An 18,430-nucleotide genomic window follows, 5' to 3' on the forward strand; every position below is an offset into this window, starting at 1 on the left:
ATGAATAGCACTCTACCTGCCTTTGACAACATAACAACCACAACAACCAACAACCCGCTAGTTGGATACATCGACCTAACAGACTACCCATGCTCTGACAAAGGTTTATTGTTGCCCCTGGTTTGCGAGTACACGTGGCCTCATTGGTGTCGGGTCATCATTTACACCGTCGGTCTGGTCTGGTGCTTCCTGGGTGTGGCCATCGTGGCAGACATCTTCATGTGCTCCATTGAAAAAATTACCAGCCACGTTCGCAAAATTAAAGTCGCCTCTGAAGATGCCGAGAGCGGGTATGAAGAAATTGAAGTCAAGGTAGGTATGCATCTTTGTTTCAAAACAACTTGGTAAATTTTTAATAATTTATAGTATAGTATATATATTCCATTATTTTTAATTAATTATAGTATATATATAAAATACGTATTTATCTTTATTGTTTTGTTATATATATATATATATATATATATACAGATATATATATATATATATATATATATATATACTGTATGTGGTTGGTACGTGTTATAATAAATATATTCGAATGCAGTCAACGCGTGCTATGCTAATTATAATACCATGCTAATTATAAAGCCAACATTTTGATTTTAATTTGTCCAATTTTTCATTTTTCAAATATAAAAATGTTTTCATTAAGAGCATATTTTCCAACTAACTACATGTAAAAAATTTAAGTTTTTCTATACTTAAATAAAAATATGGTTCTTTATATTATATTAACATGCTATATATATATATATGTATATATATAAATATGTATATATATATAAAATGTATATATATATATATAGCATATGTATATTGTGCGCTTTATCAGAGGATTTTGTCTGAAGATTAATATGTGGTATATTATTATATTAATATAGCATATTAATAAAAATAACCACATTTTTATACAAGTATAGAAAAATTTAATTTTTTTTTATATAGATGGAAAATATGCTCCTGATGAAAAATTTTGATATTTGAAAAATTTGACAAATCACAATGTTGGCCTTATCGTTAGCATCGCACGCATTGCCTGCATTCAAATCTAGTTATTATAACACGTACCGACCACGAATATCCTAGCAGAGCTTCATCTTCATCTGCCAAATTATTTTTTATATAGTAGTTAACCAAGAACTACAAATCATTTTCAACCCTACACTCTTATATCTTCGATTTTAGTTATTGCTTTCTTTTCAAGCGATAGAAATTATATACATAGAAGGTTCAAATTTCCTCCACTGCTAAACACATCAAATGTTTATGTGAGCAGACATCAAAGTTTTTACACAGTGAACATGTTACATTTTTGGTGAGACATTAACTTGAATAATTTTTTGCAAGCATAAGCACTTTAAGTCACATCACTGTAATTTTGGTTCTTGTAATCTTTCACCTTATTGGCACTTATTGACTAATTTGTCTAATTCTAACTAAAAATGAAAAACCATGATTCACTAAAAAATAATAACTTTTGTATACTCAATGTTTCATTATAAACAATTAATCTTAAAGACTAATAAAAATAAACTTTTATAAGACCCGCGATAACAACATTGACTTTTTGTTTTACAGCAAAGGTTCATAAACATGTACGTTACATGTTGTAGAACTTAAAAAATATATATTGGTTTTAACGGCAGAGATGGAAAAATTTTCTATTTTTTATTCAAAGCAGCATTATTGAGTGACCTCACAGATACATATAGAGGAATCGACTGTTATGAATCATGCAAGTTGTTTGAACTTTCAGCTTCACTGGGTCGTTCATCTTTTATTAACACTGTAATCTCATTTCATTTGTTCACAACTTCACAAAGTTTTTAAAAGATATTTGTATTTATTCCACTTATAATGTTAACACTGCAAATTGTTTAATTGTTATCCTTATATTATAATTTTGTTTTTTCACATGTCTTTATATTTCCATCTTAATATTTTAGGATGAACCAACAAGTTTTTCAATTTCCCAATTCAATTCTACTTCTATCAATTTTCAATTTATTAAACTTATTCAATGTTTTGATTTATTGGAATGTCCATTTACATTTTTATAGTTAGGTGCGCTACATAATATGTCTCCGAATTTGTTGGTTTACGTCAATATGTTTATATTTCGTAATGTGGCCATCAAAAGAAATTTCTTGCTTTGATGGAGTTTTTTATGCACGTCTAGATGAATATATACAACAGTTGTTACATGAAACCGTGAGAGTTGTGCAGGCGTGCTCGCATCTGCGTCTTTGAAACAAAATAAACTTAAGTTGAACAAATTTGTTGTTAGAAAAAATACCGCATTTTAAATTAATCAGAATTACCAGGCTACTTATCTTTTAATTATGTTTCGTGTTGTTATATAAATTTTATCATAATTTGATCATGTAACAAAAACCTTATTTTTAGTGAGAATGAACTTAACTGCAAAAATATGGTCGAAATAAGTTTTGAGATGAATATTGTTTAGTTTTACTCCATAAAACGTAAACAAATAAATTTTGTTTCTTGTTTTGATTGTATATCTTACAATACCTTTTTAAGGATCGAAAGTTTGGAGCTTCTTTATAATTGCAGAAAGAACGTAGCATAACAACACGTTGCAAAGCTTCATGTAGTGATGAGAGCAATATCATGTTAGAAGATTTTGTCATTTTCTTCATGAATACTTTGAAACAATATTTCGGCAATTTGAAATACAGAAAGCTGAAAAATCGTAACAATTCTATAATATTATAATTTGGCTATTCGTGAACATTTTCACTTTTGACCCTTTTCATTTGCATTATTCGTGGACGGACACGGACACACACACCACACACACACACACATACACACGCACGCACGCGCGCACACAGAGCTCAATTCGAATGCGTTTGAGGCATTATTTTAGTCATAATTTTAAATTAATTATTTTACAGTTTCTACTACTGATGCTGGAAGCTTCAATTACTTTTTTGACTTTTTTGGAATAAGTTGATTTTTTCAGAGTTAACTTGTTTTTATCAACAACGATATAGTTTATTTTACTTCATTGCTGTTGTAAGTATCATTAAGTGTTATCAACGTATGTACTGCTTGTTTTTAAATGTTGTGCCAGCTTATGGATTATCGTCGACATCTAATGTCATTTTCTCTTAAGTTGAATGAGCTTTAGAAGTTTAGTAATCTCTTTTTCCCATTTCTCTAGCCTCAAATCAAGATTTGAAGGTATTTGATTTGAATAGTCTAAAATGTTACTTCAAAAAATTTTAATGACTCTACAGATTTTAAAAACAGTTCACTAAAAAATTATAAAAAAACTCTTTGAAAAAGTTATGTAAAATTTAGCTACAATAAATATACAAAATAATTGAGTCTCGGGAACAGAATGTGGATTCCGAATTTAATTTATTGGCAACTGGACATTGCAGAGATTTGGATGAGTGACGCATATTGATGAATCTTCTCAGAGTGGACTGTCCCTATTCAAACCTGTATTCGAGGGCTCATTCAACGAGCCTAAACATAAACATCGTTTGCACAGATCTGCAGTCAGCGAACAAAACATCCTGATGTCGTTGCCGGTTTAATTACGTTTTTTTACTTTCACATTAGAGTTGAATTGTGCGTAGGTAAATCTGTTTGCCACAAATGTTCATGTGTGATTGAAAGTTATATTAAGCTTAGTATTAATAGAATTCAACCAGTATCCAAAAGTTATACAAAAAATAAAAACTTGGTTCAAAATTGCATAGAGAATATAGATTGTTTAATGACTAACAATTGTTTTATAAGCAGGACGATACGTTTAATAAAATATTATAATTTAAGAAAAATGCAACACAACAGTCAAAAATTTAGAAAATCTTTTGAATTTGACAAAATTGTTATTTAAATATAAAATGTTTATGAATACTAAATGACTAAATCAAATATTTTTTGCCTGAAGCAAATCAGTAACGCGTGTGTGAGTGTTTTTTGTGTGTTTTTATAAATCACGTAAAATCTCATTTTATTTACTTTTTTCCAGATATGGAATGACACAGTAGCAAATTTGACATTAATGGCTCTGGGATCAAGTGCTCCCGAAATCCTGCTGGCCTGCATAGAGATTGTTGGTAAGGGATTTGTTGCAGGAGATTTAGGTCCGGGTACAATAGTTGGATCCGCTGCTTTCAATTTATTCTGCATCACTGGAATATGCGTGGCCGTCATTCCCAAGAACGAAGTCAGAAGGATAGATGGGATAAAAGTGTTCGGCCTAACTTCTTTGTTTAGTTTATTTGCCTATATATGGCTTGTTATTGTTTTGATCTTAATCACTCCCAATGAAATTGAATTATGGGAGGCCATTTTAACATTTTCTTTTTTTCCAATCATGGTAGTTCTTGCTTATTTAACTGATAAAAACTGTTTCAAAAAATCAACTGAAGTTGAAGCAGAGGAGACTGTTGATGAAGAGAAAGGAGTCTCGTACGGTAAGCAAACATGTTTCTATATTTTGTTTGTTTCAATGTTGACCCCATATTTTCATGAAAAAATAAATTTCGATGAAACGGCATGCATGAAATATATTGGACCACTTGGATAGAACGCAGCAGGTTGTTGTAGGAAACAAATTCTAGATAATATAATTTATATATACTACTAATACTTTTAACATTGTTTAATTAGCATAATCATTTGGTTGCAAGGTGAGATTAAAATTAAGAAGATAAAGTTTGAAAACATTTTATTTCTGCATGTGTGATGTACTGTTTAGCATTGAAATATTGCGTTGAACGAAAAGCGCTAATTAACATGAACGTATGCCGTCACGTGAATATTTCCATAAAAGATACTTTTAAGCGATGATGTCATTTTGCTGGTGTACTGTTAGAATTGATAAATTTTCAACTGTTCTTTTCTATTACCAATATTTGGAATCCATATTGCATTTGTTACATAATCAGAAAGTGGCTTATGTGTTTATAATTTTAAACCCTTTCCCTACAGTTGTCGAAGCAAAAAAACAGGAGAAAGAAGGTATAAAGCAGCGCTTATGTATGTAAATGAAACCATAAAAATTCTATTGTGCACGTTTCATTTTTGTATACTTCCTGATTTCATTATCAACTTTTCATTTCCTCGATATATTTTTTATTTCTCAAATACAAAATTTGGTTAATTTCTCACTTTAAAATTGATTAATTCATTTGTGGTCAACTTTTATTTTCGAGAAGATTATCTTCAAGTTGTCTTATCTCTTAAAAATATAATCTCAAGTCCTACAAGAAATATAGAAATAAAAATGTATATATACATTTCTTTTTATTTTTTGTTAAAATGTTTTAGCATTCGTTGATGCATGTCCCTTAATATAGAGTGTTTGCAATATTTGTAGTTTGCTTATGCTCTTTGATCTGTCAATCATGAATGTTTATTTTTTGGTTCTGTAATGGCTTTCCAGCCTAGATGATGGTCCTTCGTTTGTTAAGTCTCATGCTTTATTGAGATGTGGTCTGATGATGGGGGAAACTTCACCGACCAACCAACCAACCAACCAACTTTCTAACTAAGGACTATCGATGCACATGCGATCAGCACACAACCTGGAAATAAACGGACAAAACGAGCAGATCGAACAGCAAACGCTAGAGAATTTATATAGCGCTAATTGAAATTATACCGATTTTACCTTATTAGCACTCCGGCTGGGGAAAAAATCTCTCTCTTTCTTTCTCTTTCTCTTTCTTTATATATATATATATATATTTATATATATTTATATACGTACGTATATATTTTGGTAACAGACTGTTGCTAACTCAACATTTCAAAAAATCAACACTCTTTTCAACATTGTTCAACTTTTTAAAAAAAAAAAATTTTTTTCAAAAAAGTTGAACAATGTTGAATGTAGTGTTGAATTTTTGTATATATATATATATATATATATATATATATATATGTAGGTGTTTGTGTTTGTGTGTATATTCTTTAGTTAATTACTGTAGTTTATTACTATTACGCACAAACATTGGTCTGTAAATAGTACTATATATATAAATTCATACATGTATATAATGTGTATTTGTGTATTTTATGTATATATTAAACACTCATAAGCCTTCGTGCACATGAGCATTATTGATTTCTCTAGATGGTACTTGATGGTTGATACGTAACGCAAACTCACCGTGGGAGAAGTGTGGCTCACTCACCATGTTCACTGCGTTGCATGCCATTTTATCTCCAACATCAACTGAACATTGGAATTATGAGTCATGCAATTTTAATTTATCTCACAGGAGACTAAACCATTTTAGAAATTGAAGAAAAATAATAACAATAATTTATCCATGTTCTGAAAATGAATTTTTCTGCTCGTGTGTCATGAAGATAACTGCTCAATGCAAAATCATGTGTGTGTGTGTGTGTGTGTATTTGTATGTGCGTGTATATATATGTTTGTGTCAACTTTTATATTATAATCGATGTCATATGCCGCTAGACAACTCGTGATGTTTGACCTGTTATTACATAGGCAGCTGTTAAATAAAAAAATCAATAGATAATATTGAGTGGCAAGGTAGATGAAATATTTTGTGCTATAGTTTTGTTATATATAATTTGCTGCTGATTTCTTTTTTCCATTTCTTAATGTGTTTTATACATGAACCACAGACACACGCAAACACACACATACATACACACAAACACACACACACTCAGCACCCCTATAGACGATGTAAATTATATATTGTACGTTTTTAATACTCTTGAATAACTGTATAATAATCACACAATAACTACATGAAATTGTTTAGCGAAGTAACGTAAATTAGTTGTTGCTTATCGCTAATCAGGTTTTAAATTCTAACGGTGTACTTAAGGTATTATTCTCGTTGTTCTGTTAAGCCTTTGCTCTCTCTAATGTTTGTTCCATCTTTGTAAGTAAAACACAAAAAATTTATTCTGTGTAAAAGAAAAATCAAATGGTTGAACTTGTTATAACTCCTGAGTTGTACTGAAGTTGAGCGGTGGCACTTCCTGATGCTGTAATATGTAGCTTTGTTTAGCTATGGGTATAATGCTAAACTAATTAAACCACTTCTATTAAAACAGAAAGCACATACCTTCTGCCTACACAAATTCTAGCTTCATTTTAGTCATTTTTAGAAGAAGACTGTCGATCATTGCAGAGGACCTTAGACGACAAATGTGATTGGTTCTTGAGATATAGGTTAAAAGTAAATGCATCCAAGTGTTCCGTAGTAAAAACTGGAGGTCAATGAGGAGTATAGATGCTTCTAAGGCAGAAAGTCTATGAGTCTTGGTATACTTATACACTCCAAGATGATTTTCAACGATCATATTTTTAACCTGATATTTTATTTTTTTTTATTACAAGCAACTTAGGATTCAATTCAGCTCTCTCAAATCGCCTCACACTTTTTCAAACAGATCTAAATAAATTTATTAAAAACCAAATTCCAATCGTTTGCCTTGCACAACAGAATTCATTAATAAAAAATTAAATTATTGTTTTCACAATAATCCTTGGGACAACTAACAACAAAAGAGACTTCAGACAATGGCTTATGAGCCTAACTCGCAATCATATTTTTCTAACCCTACACTCATAATTTGTTCTCACCTCTGTAAAATATTCATTATAATATCACGCTTATTATTTCAGTTTGATCGTGTAAATATTTTCAATTGTCATGTTCTTTTATATTTTATTTTGTAGCAAGATGGAAGCATGTTAATTAAATAATTCATTTTGCATTCTTGGCAAACTATTTTTTAAATATTTATAAAACATTATTCAGCTAGCAAACTGGTGAATTTTTTGCCTTGGAATAAAAAAAAGAAAAAAACAAGAAGTTAGTGTTTAATTTTTATCAGTTAAATTCAATATAATCTTTTTAATAACTTGGAATTATCAAATTAACAATTCGTTTGTTACTAAAATAGGAAAAGTTAACGAAGATCGCCTCAGAGAAATTATGAAGGTTCGAAAGTTTATTTGCTTAACATTTCATTTCGAATTTTTACGCTGTTTAGCATTTTATTTCAAAAATGTAAATTGTATAGTTTGCAGTTTTAAAGGTTTAAATTGATATTATTAAGCTGATCATTGGAAAACAATTAAACCCCACTGGATTCTTGACAAAATCTATTTTTCGGATGAATAGCGGTACAGTGACTAGATTTTAATTATAATATGTAAACAATATTTATTTGACAGCCATCTAAAATAACCCAATAACTATGATTTGACACCAATTATAACAGGATTTGGAAATAAAATTAGGCTCCGTCTGGATATATATAAATTTTACTTTTGTATCAGTCGTCAAACATCCATTCAAAATGTTTGTATAGGAAGAACTTAAAAAAACTTTGAAACTGTTTTCAGAATTTTCACACAAATATTTTTGTTATTCTTTTTAACATCTCGACCAATATTTGGATCCCAACATCCAATCAAAGTTTGATTTTAAATAAAATTGAAGGTAAACAAACATGTACCTGTACATACATAGCAATATTGTATCGTAACGTTTTTCAATATATTGCTACGCTATGGTTTCAGATTTGCCTACCAACCAATCTAAACAAGCAACCATCCGATATGAACAAAATAAGAATTGAAATAAAAGTTTAAAAAAATTGTTACGCATTGGTATGCAAGTATGGATAAGAATCATACGGAAAAATGTTTTTAGACAAACTTAACGATTCTTTTTATCGGGAACTACTCAGGAATGTCATTCGATGCGAAGCCCTTGAAATGATGGATTCTGTCGCACTAAAAATAGAACAATATTTGTCTTCCATTTCAAAAGATAATTAAACGACATATGACAAACATATTTATGTGTAATATTCATGTGTAAAAGTAATTTTTATGAATGAATAATACAGAAATGATGATGGAAGCGAATGCATGCATCTTTAGGCAAACATTCGCACACTTGGCGTTCGTTGTTCACACGTTCATTCATTCTCGCATAGGAACAAACATACATGAGCAAGCCCACATGAATAAAATAAATAGATCAAGTAGCATTCTATTAAATTTAGTTCAACATCAGTTCATTTTTAACGGTTTTAGATTTCAACATATCTGAAATCACCAACCCGTAGGGGTGTTTAAACATTTCTTGATGGCGCGTTAAAATTTTCTAGCGGTCGTTTATTTTCGGTTTTCAGATATTTGTTTTCAAATTTTGAACAAATGCAACACGTTGAACATGATACAAACACTTGAACCAGCATATAAATGTGTTATAGATAAAAGCTTCCAAATAATTTTTGTAAAAATTTTCATATTTTTGAATCAATGCAAGAATTACAGAGAAAACTTAAACGCCCTTCCCTATCCATTGTTTTTTGCTAAAATGTTAGAAAATATGAAAACCGAAAATGACTACTAACATACAAACTTTCATTGTTGAATTAAATTATTACATTCATTATTCATTGTTAAATCATTTCTGAATTAAATCTCTCATGGTCATACTTTAATTTCCCTAATTAAATTGTCACGAAATGAATGTTAAATTTACATCATCAAAAATTGACTTCCGGTTAATGTTCTTTCTAAATATTTCAGGAATTGAATGAAATTCATGCAAATTTAACTGAAGACGAACTGTTGAAACTGGCGACGATGAAGTTTGCCGATGAGCAGCCGAAGAACCGATTGTGGTACAGAATCAACGCTACCAAGCAGTTAGGAGGAAATCCCAAACTCATCCCTGGTGCAAACTCTAGAATGGGACAAGTAACTAATTAAATAATTAATTATATGTTTTAACCTTACACTTTATATTAATCTACCTTCTATGCCTCGATTACATATTCAAGCTGGGAGTAATATTCAAAAGTTAGGTGACTTTTTACAAAATATTTTTTTGAGGAATGAATATAGCGACCAATCTATCACATCCTATCAGTTTCAGCAAAAATATGAACACTTTAGTGAATTTCTTATGATTTTAAAAATAAGACATCACCAGTCAAAAAGTTTGGGACAATTCAATCAAACGTTAACAGAAAACCATGATCGTAAAAATGAAAAAAAACATATTTTTTACTTTTTATTCCCATCTATTCGTGTTTAAGTTGTATCTTTTTTCAAATTCAAACCAATTTGTTGATGAGCCTGAAGAGTAAAACAAGGCATAGAAATTTTTGTTGGGAATAATTATTGAAGTGGCGATGTTTGAAGAAACGAAAGTGATGCCAATAGCCAGATCATACAAAAACTTGGAGTATCTTTTTATATTTGTATGAAGGCTGATTAACTATATATACACCAAGCTATAAAAATTAATTCAATTAATTAATTTTTAATGGCAGGTTGGTTGATTTATTTGAATGTTTGCAAAATATTGTGGTAGCAGTGTTTATAACTTTGTGTATAACATTTGCAGTTACTAATGATGAGTACATTCTCCAGGGTAAATTTTCAACAATACTTAAGTTTAACAGTATCTAAGTATTTTATTATACGTATTCAACTGTTTATAATAATACATTTCACTGTTTACATTTAACTGCTGATTTTTTTTTGACAGGCTTCTTTCATACAAATTTGAATTATTGTATTCGGTTAAAAGTTCTTGTCGCTTGATTCGAAACATAGAAGTTAATAAAATTTTGACGGGTGAATTTGCCACATGAATACTAAAATAACACATTGATGTCATCTAATGCTATTTCTATACAAATGCGTTTATATTTTTAATTTGACCATGAAGAATTTTTTAAATAGTTATAACACCTTCGGAGATGTTTTCCTTTAAAATCTTACATGTGCCGCTTAGAAAATTGTGTTGTGAATCTAATTAATTAATTGTTATTTATAAATGCACATGTTCCTGGACATTTTTTTTAATTTTATGGTATGTTCAAACTAACAAAAATAAGTTTGAAATAAAAAATAAATTTTTTAATTGAGCTGAAGTTAGAGTTTTGCAAGTCGTAAGTTTTAACGACATCAATTTGTATGCAAAGTAACGATCATTCAGTAATTCCATCATTCAGCCAATCAACCCACCAGTAAATCACAACTTTTTCGATTAGGTGCGTCTAACAAAAAAAAACTCTCCTGCTAAAAATTGTACACTTGAAATGTGCAGATCTATCTATGTTGGCAAATTTCGTTTTAGATATGGTTCTGTTTGAACCAATTGTCGGACTGACTGAATACCGCCGAAGGCATGCTTCTAAGTGTCGATCACATTGTGTTTTTATTTGCTGTATTTCAAAAATAATTTCATTTATGCATCCTCGTGTTTACCATCCATAAGAAGCGCATATATGCGATATATATCAGAAGTGTGATTTATACATACACCAAACACACACACCACACACACACACACACACACACACACATACCACACACACACACAACAACACACGCGTGCGCACGCACGCCACACACAATGAAGTGGCCGGGATTCATTTAATGTTCAAATATTGTTGAACAGGTTGATTTCTATTCGCGGTCGCATATTACTTTCAATAAAAGCATGAAAGTAATATGTGAACATGAAAACATGATCAAAAACATATTTGAATGTTGGAATGTGACTACTAATAACAAATAAAATTGTTATGATGTACTAAAAACTCTTTTAAAAAGACCACACTGCAATGTTTGGCCTATTTGTTTATTTATTGATTCCAAGTTATTGTGTAATGAATTACTTTTTCCAACGGGTTGCCACAAGTGTTCTACATTAGTGTTCTAGGCCTTCAGAACAAAACGATGCAGCAACCAAGTTAATCCGACCACACATGCAAATCTTATTTTGAGGCACTCAAATTGACCGTCTGTCGATAAAAATGTCACACTTGTGTACAAATGTTAACAGGCTTGCTTTCTAAATATTTTATTTGGAGGAGCGTAGTTCGGGTTCGTCCTTTACTTGCCTGTTTTTTTTATTCTACACAGCTACTGAACGTTTGTTGAATTTTGAATTTTTTTGTCTATTTGTCTGCAGCAGCTTATTAGACAATTCACGCATCATTTGTTTTTTCTAGAGCAATAGAAGTATTAACAACTTTTCCTTTAACTTAACAAAAAGTTTTTTTATATTTAAAAAAATGATTGTTGGCAGTTTTAATTGATATTTAACTTTTGAATGCGCTATATAAACTTTTAATTATATACATTGATTTATATTTATTCACTTGTTTATATGTCAATGCAACTATATAAACTTCAAAATAATAGCAAATATACTCTATACAAATAAATAAATGAATATATATATATATATATATATATATATATATACAAATATATACACATATATACGTATATATATGTACGTATAACAGTACACTATTTTATAAATGAAAAGTATAGAAATGTACACAATAATCGTTATGATGCAGCAGCTGTTGAGAAATTTATGGACCAGAAGAAAGAAACAAGTCTTTATGTTGCATGATCTATGCGGGAGCTGTCTCTATAATATGCTATGTATTATGAACTACTGAAAAGCTTTGTTCTATTATTTCCCTGAGTTATGATGAGTTACGATAAAACTGTCTTTGTGGCAATCTGTGGTGAAGAAACATTAATGTTGAAACAATGATAATAATTATCCAACTGATCATTACGACCGAAAGGAAGAATCTCTTTAGTGTTATAAAAATTTAATTATTTGGTTTAAATAACGTTCTGCAATTTTAAACAACATTGACAAACTGATCATATAAGTTGGGTCAATTTGGATAACTTTTTCAGCTGTTTTTCATTTTTGGAAACTGCTCAAAATTAATTTCAATCGTTAACCATGTAAAGTTAAGCCAGTTTTTCTGATTTTGTTATGTTTGCAATGAATAAAATAAAATAAAATTTAAAGCGGAATTTAAAAACTGGAAATTGTTTTTACAGAGAATTTTGATTTTTTGAAGAAATAACTATAATTTTTTTAACAACAATTTAACGCTTTTGAGCTAACTACTTGGTTAAACATGAGCTAACCATTTTGTTAAACAATTTTTTTTTGTTTGAGTAATTTTTGACGTTCACTAAATTTGTTGATTGATTTTTCACCGTTTCGTTTCAAATATTTTCAATCAGTAAATTGTATTCCTCACGTAGGTTCTTACCCAGGTAAGAAACTCCGAGTTGAATTTAAACCTAAGAAGTCCACTTTATCAAAAGAAAGCTATATTGGAGCTGGCAACTTCGCAGTGCGCCATTCTTGAAAGGGACAAAAAGGTGACGATAACTGTGTATCGGTACGGAAACATGTCCAACACTGTACGATGCAGGTCAGTTGTTCAGTTCATTTCTATAAACTGCCAAATTGTTATTTGGCTTCTAAATCAAATGCAATTAAAATGAAATTCAATTACGATAAATATTGTGAATGTTCTTATTTTCAAATTATTTAATGAGTGTCGAAAAGGAAAGTTGTGTATTTCAAACGTTGTTTGGACGGGTGGGTCGGTGTTCGATCGAATGTAATTTTTGAAAGTGATAATATTTCAATTTTTGTGTTATTTCCATGTTTATTGAATCCAACGCATTGTTATCACTTACCAAAATGTTGCTAGACTTGAGACGATTGATGGTACGGCTGAGGCGGTCAAGGATTATATTCCAATAAAGCAAGAAATGGTTTTTGAGCCAAACGAGACCGAGAAGAGCATAGATATTATAATCATCGATGACGACGAGTGGGAGCCTGATGAGGTCTTTTTTGTCAAATTGTCTCTTGATCCAAACATCATACAAGATGCAATGCTGGGATCGAAAGCCATCGAAGAAATTACCATCCTTAATGATGATGGTAGGGAGTGCGTGGTGCATTGTTTACGGATGTTCATGCGAACATGACGTTTGACCTCTTTTTTGCGCGCTCTTGTGTGCCTGTGTATTATTTGGTTGTATGTATGTGTGTGTTTGTGTGTATGTGTGTGTATCTGTGTTTAGAACAGCCAACGTCATTAATATATATTATCAAATACATCAAATCATTCAGAACCTGGAGTTTTTGAATTTGAGAAGCCGAGTTTTGTTTTTAAAGAGACGGTGGGTTTTGCCGAGATACCTGTCATGAGGAGGAATGGAGCTGACGGGAAAGTGATAGTTCAGTGGATAACGGAGGACATCACCGCCATCGAAGGCAGGGACTATAAAGGGCGTGAAGGATCGCTGATGTTTGAATCAGGAGAAATAAAAAAAAATCTAGAAATTCTTATATTCAACGATAAAGTTTGTTAAACGCCTACGTTTTTATAAAATATTCAAATACTATATTTTCATTTAACGCATAGGAACGAGAAAAAGACGCCAGTTTTAAATTGAATTTAACTGGAACTAATATTGAAGGAGCGAGATTAGGAAGGTTAAAGAAAACAATCGTGACCATCGTCAATGACGATCGTTAGTTGTTCTTACATTGAATCTTTTTTTCTATTTAAAATTGAAGTTTAAATGGGAAGCTAATATATACAGACAGACTGTTTGATAATTTTTTCAATACAACCCTAGCTAAATTTTAACAGATCGTAATTTCATGTTGATCAAATGTTTCGCAAAAATTTTTTTGCGTCATGTTATAATTTATCTAATTTTGTACGTTAAAGTTGGATGTATGCATGCATAACAGAGATATACCGTCCAAGTTTCGTCGCCATAACCTGGGTTAAAATGGTCAAAATTCATTAAAGATAATGTTGTTACTCCATATATAAAGTTTAGATAAGTTTAAGGTGAATATTAAATTTCAACTAGTTTAATAAGAACATTTCTAGTATTTTTAAATAATCCTCACATAATTCTTGTTTTGATATTTCACTAGTAAATAACTGTACCTGATTTTCTAGATTTATTAAAACTTGGTGAAAAACAACCAATTTGTTTTAAATATTTATTTAAAGATATTTCTAAAATAAATTTATCGACTTTATTGCATTGAGCTTAAAAATTTTTCAAAAATTAATTCAAAAAGCAAAGTTAAACGCTGTTTTTGTTAGTGAGATGTAGTAAAAATTTCTTTATTTCAAAATTGCAAATTAAGTTTTTAAAAGAAAATTTTGAGTGTAAAATGCCTGCGGCAGGAAGAAATTTAATGATCGACTTTTAAATTAACATGGCATTGCTGGCTTGAGAATGTGAACTACGAAGTCCTGAAATGAAATGTAAACTCGAGATGAATAGGGAAATAGAGATTTGAAGTTTTATTAATAAAAACCATTAAGAGTGTTTAAAAGAACGTCAAGTCTGTACTAAACTGACAAAATACAAAAACAGATTTATCTGCAATTGAAAAATGAAATCAGCAAATGTAAAAACGAAAGAAAAAATTTATAATGCGATAAAGGATACATTCAATGAAAAAATAAAATAAAAATCTCTAGCTAAATTTTAGCTAATCGTGATTTTACTTTGATCAAAATTTTTTCGGCAGAGAAAATAGTAGTTTTATAATTTTTTCAAAACTTCTTTTCACGGTCACATTCAGTACATCATCTTCCAATACATTCCAGACGTCGCCTTTAAGTTTCTATTTCAAACTTTGGAACTTTTAATAATAACTTTTCATCTGGTTTCAAATAGGAGCTTCCGTCTACCGGCGAATAAGGAAACAGACTCAACCAGTTTTCATCATTATGAGTGCCAAATCCAATCTGATAATTTCTCGTCAGAATTGTTGTTCTGTACTTTAGGTGATCAAAGTAGCTCAATACAGATGTGTGAAAAAAAATATTTGTATCTTGAGCCATTATTTTTTAAATTCTTGCATTGTTTGAAAGAAATTGAACTCCAAATATTATTCAATAATAATAGTCAATGGGAGGTCAAAATTATAACTTTTTGATTACATCAACAATAACAGCGGTTTTGCGGCTCAATCATTTCAAACTGGTTAACAGACGTGGTAATTTATTTTTTGAAAAATGGCTTGTCAACGCATCTCAAATGATTCAACTTCTTGGTTTATATATTTTAGCAAAATAATCTTCAGCAAAGGGACGGGTGTTATGTTCTGACTAATGTATTACTTATTATTATTATTATTATTCTTACTCATTGTAATTTCGTATACACTCTAAACGTCCTTTTAGAAATTATGTTATATTAATAAGTGGATTTTATTAAGAGAAATTTTTTACCTTTTCATTGGTTCAAAGTGTCGCATTATGTAATTACTTTTTCCATCGTGATTTATTTATTTCAGTTTTTTAAAATTCTCAACGCACTATTTATTTTAAACGCCACATTCATCAGCTTAATGTCTCTTCATAAAAATATATTCTAATGTTTGAAACAGAAACATTAATAACAGTTAAGGCTGAACCTTACACATTTGGTATATAATAGTTAAGACGAATGGATTGAACTACAACTCGCCTGCGGCAAAATATTCTCTAAAATTTACTTACATTTAATTAAATAAAATGAAAAATTTTTTACATCTCTCTTTAACTTTAGTATCAACACGCACGACCCAATAAAATTTTTCACCATTACTTAATGAAGAGTTTGATTCAATGATGAACCGGCTGCTGACATCTGCAAATGTGAACATCGACACGATGAGGGTGGAGACGGTGACGTGGGGCGAACAGTTTCGCAACGCCATGAACGTCAACGGGGGGGATTTGGAAGGCGCGAGCTCACTCGATTATTTCATGCACTTCCTTACATTCGGCTGGAAGGTTTACTTAATCTTTATTTCTCAATTTATCTGAATTCAATGACTTAAGGAGATTCTTTTTGAAAATAAATCTCTTGCCTAAATCAAACTTTTTGCATCAATGTTTAATTTTGCTTTATCAATTTAAAAAAATTTATTTAACATCAATAAATATCTTTTGTAAGAAATAATTAACAAATTCAAACATTTAACCATCTCAACAGCTGCTGTTTGCTTTCATCCCTCCAACGCATTTTTGGAAAGGATGGTTGTCTTTCTTTGTGTCTCTCATAGCAATTGGACTGCTGACAACCATCATTGGAGACCTTGCCGCCATATTTGGATGTTTAGTTGGGTTGAAAGATAGCGTCACAGCTATTACATTTGTGGCTCTCGGTACCAGTCTCCCCGACTTGTTTGCAAGCAAACAAGCCGCAACTATGGAGAAAACTGCTGACAACGCTATCGGAAACGTGACTGGAAGTAATTCTGTGAACGTTTTTCTTGGATTAGGTCTTCCATGGGTTCTTGCTTCGGTGTATTGGCGCATTAAGGTTTGCCGTTTCCCATGTTAAAATTGAAATACATAAAATAAGAGTTTTCATTTAAAATTATTACAATACGTTGCAGGAAAAGCCGTTTGAGGTGCAAGCAGGTTCCTTATCATTTAGTGTTGTCATCTATGTTGTCCTGGCTATCATTTGTTTGGTGGGACTGATGGTTAGGCGTTACAACAAATTCTTAGGAAAAGCTGAACTCGGTGGACCAACGTGTCAAAAAACAGTTACTGCCGTCTTATTTATATGCATGTGGATTATATATGCTCTTTTATCTTCTTTGCAAGCTTACGGTTACATCAAGGGATACTGGTGATTATTTACTATTTTTAAGTTTCAATTTTATTAAAGGTCAAGTTAAAAAATGATGATATTCATGCATTATAATCTTCTGAGAGCTCGCACATGCCAACCGGCCGAAGGCTTGCAAGCTTCAATTAATTTCTTTTCAACTATCCTATTTAATAATATTCATCTTTTCAAATTATGATTCGTGGTTTTCAGACGTTATCTTTTATTTATCATTCACCATTCTATGTTCTATCAATCTTCACGTTTCGGAAATAAAATCATCCAGCCGATTCTTGCTTTTGTATAATTTTAATGCATCAATCATGCTGCTCATACAAACTCTTTTATATTTTAACTCACCTTATTTTACATACATATAAACTATGTAGTAAAATGCAATGCTGGAACTTAGTACCAAATTTTTATCATGCAAATAATTGTTTTGGAAATAAATTTTTTTAATTAAAAAACTGCGAAAATGTAATATATGTATAGTATACTCATATATATATTTTTTGTGTTTATATATATATATATATATATATATATATATATATATATATATATATATATATATCTATTGAATATATTACATTATTTGTCAGACGACGTTTATTTAATGCAGCGGTGTCAAACATAGCAGCATTTTAAAAATTGTTCCACCCTGAGAAGTAAATTTTTGTATTTTAGCATAAAGTATGATGCCTCTACTTATTTTCCAACGTATGCTCTAATCGCAAAATCAAAGAAAGTTTTATGTGGAGTATACTGCAAAGATTAGAGTTATAAAAAGTAAAGATTAGAGCTACAAAAAGTGATTTCAACGAACGTTTAGGCAAATGTAAAAGTTGAAAGAAATTTACCGTTTTGCCAAACTTTTTAGTTGATGGAAACACTTATAGAAATGGAATCATTTGTCTTTCAAAATAACTA

The 18,430-nt window shown here is 30.5% G+C and overlaps 1 protein-coding gene across 1 annotated transcript; it reads left to right on the plus strand.

Moving 5' to 3' along the window:
• Nucleotides 1-17,522, plus strand: HELRODRAFT_72786 (hypothetical protein; the record flags this gene model as incomplete). Its single annotated transcript, XM_009013486.1, has 11 exons — nt 1-306; nt 4,013-4,497; nt 4,657-4,726; nt 9,590-9,760; nt 13,115-13,275; nt 13,561-13,796; nt 13,989-14,221; nt 15,627-15,809; nt 16,495-16,671; nt 16,874-17,203; nt 17,280-17,522. The coding sequence occupies 11 exons, from the start codon at nt 1-3 to the stop codon at nt 17,520-17,522; spliced, it is 2,595 nt and encodes an 864-aa protein (XP_009011734.1).
• Nucleotides 17,523-18,430: the final 908 nt, after the last annotated feature.

Source organism: Helobdella robusta, assembly GCF_000326865.2.
Source record: "Helobdella robusta unplaced genomic scaffold HELROscaffold_12, whole genome shotgun sequence".
In the NCBI taxonomy this organism is placed as follows: Eukaryota; Metazoa; Annelida; class Clitellata; order Rhynchobdellida; family Glossiphoniidae; genus Helobdella; species Helobdella robusta.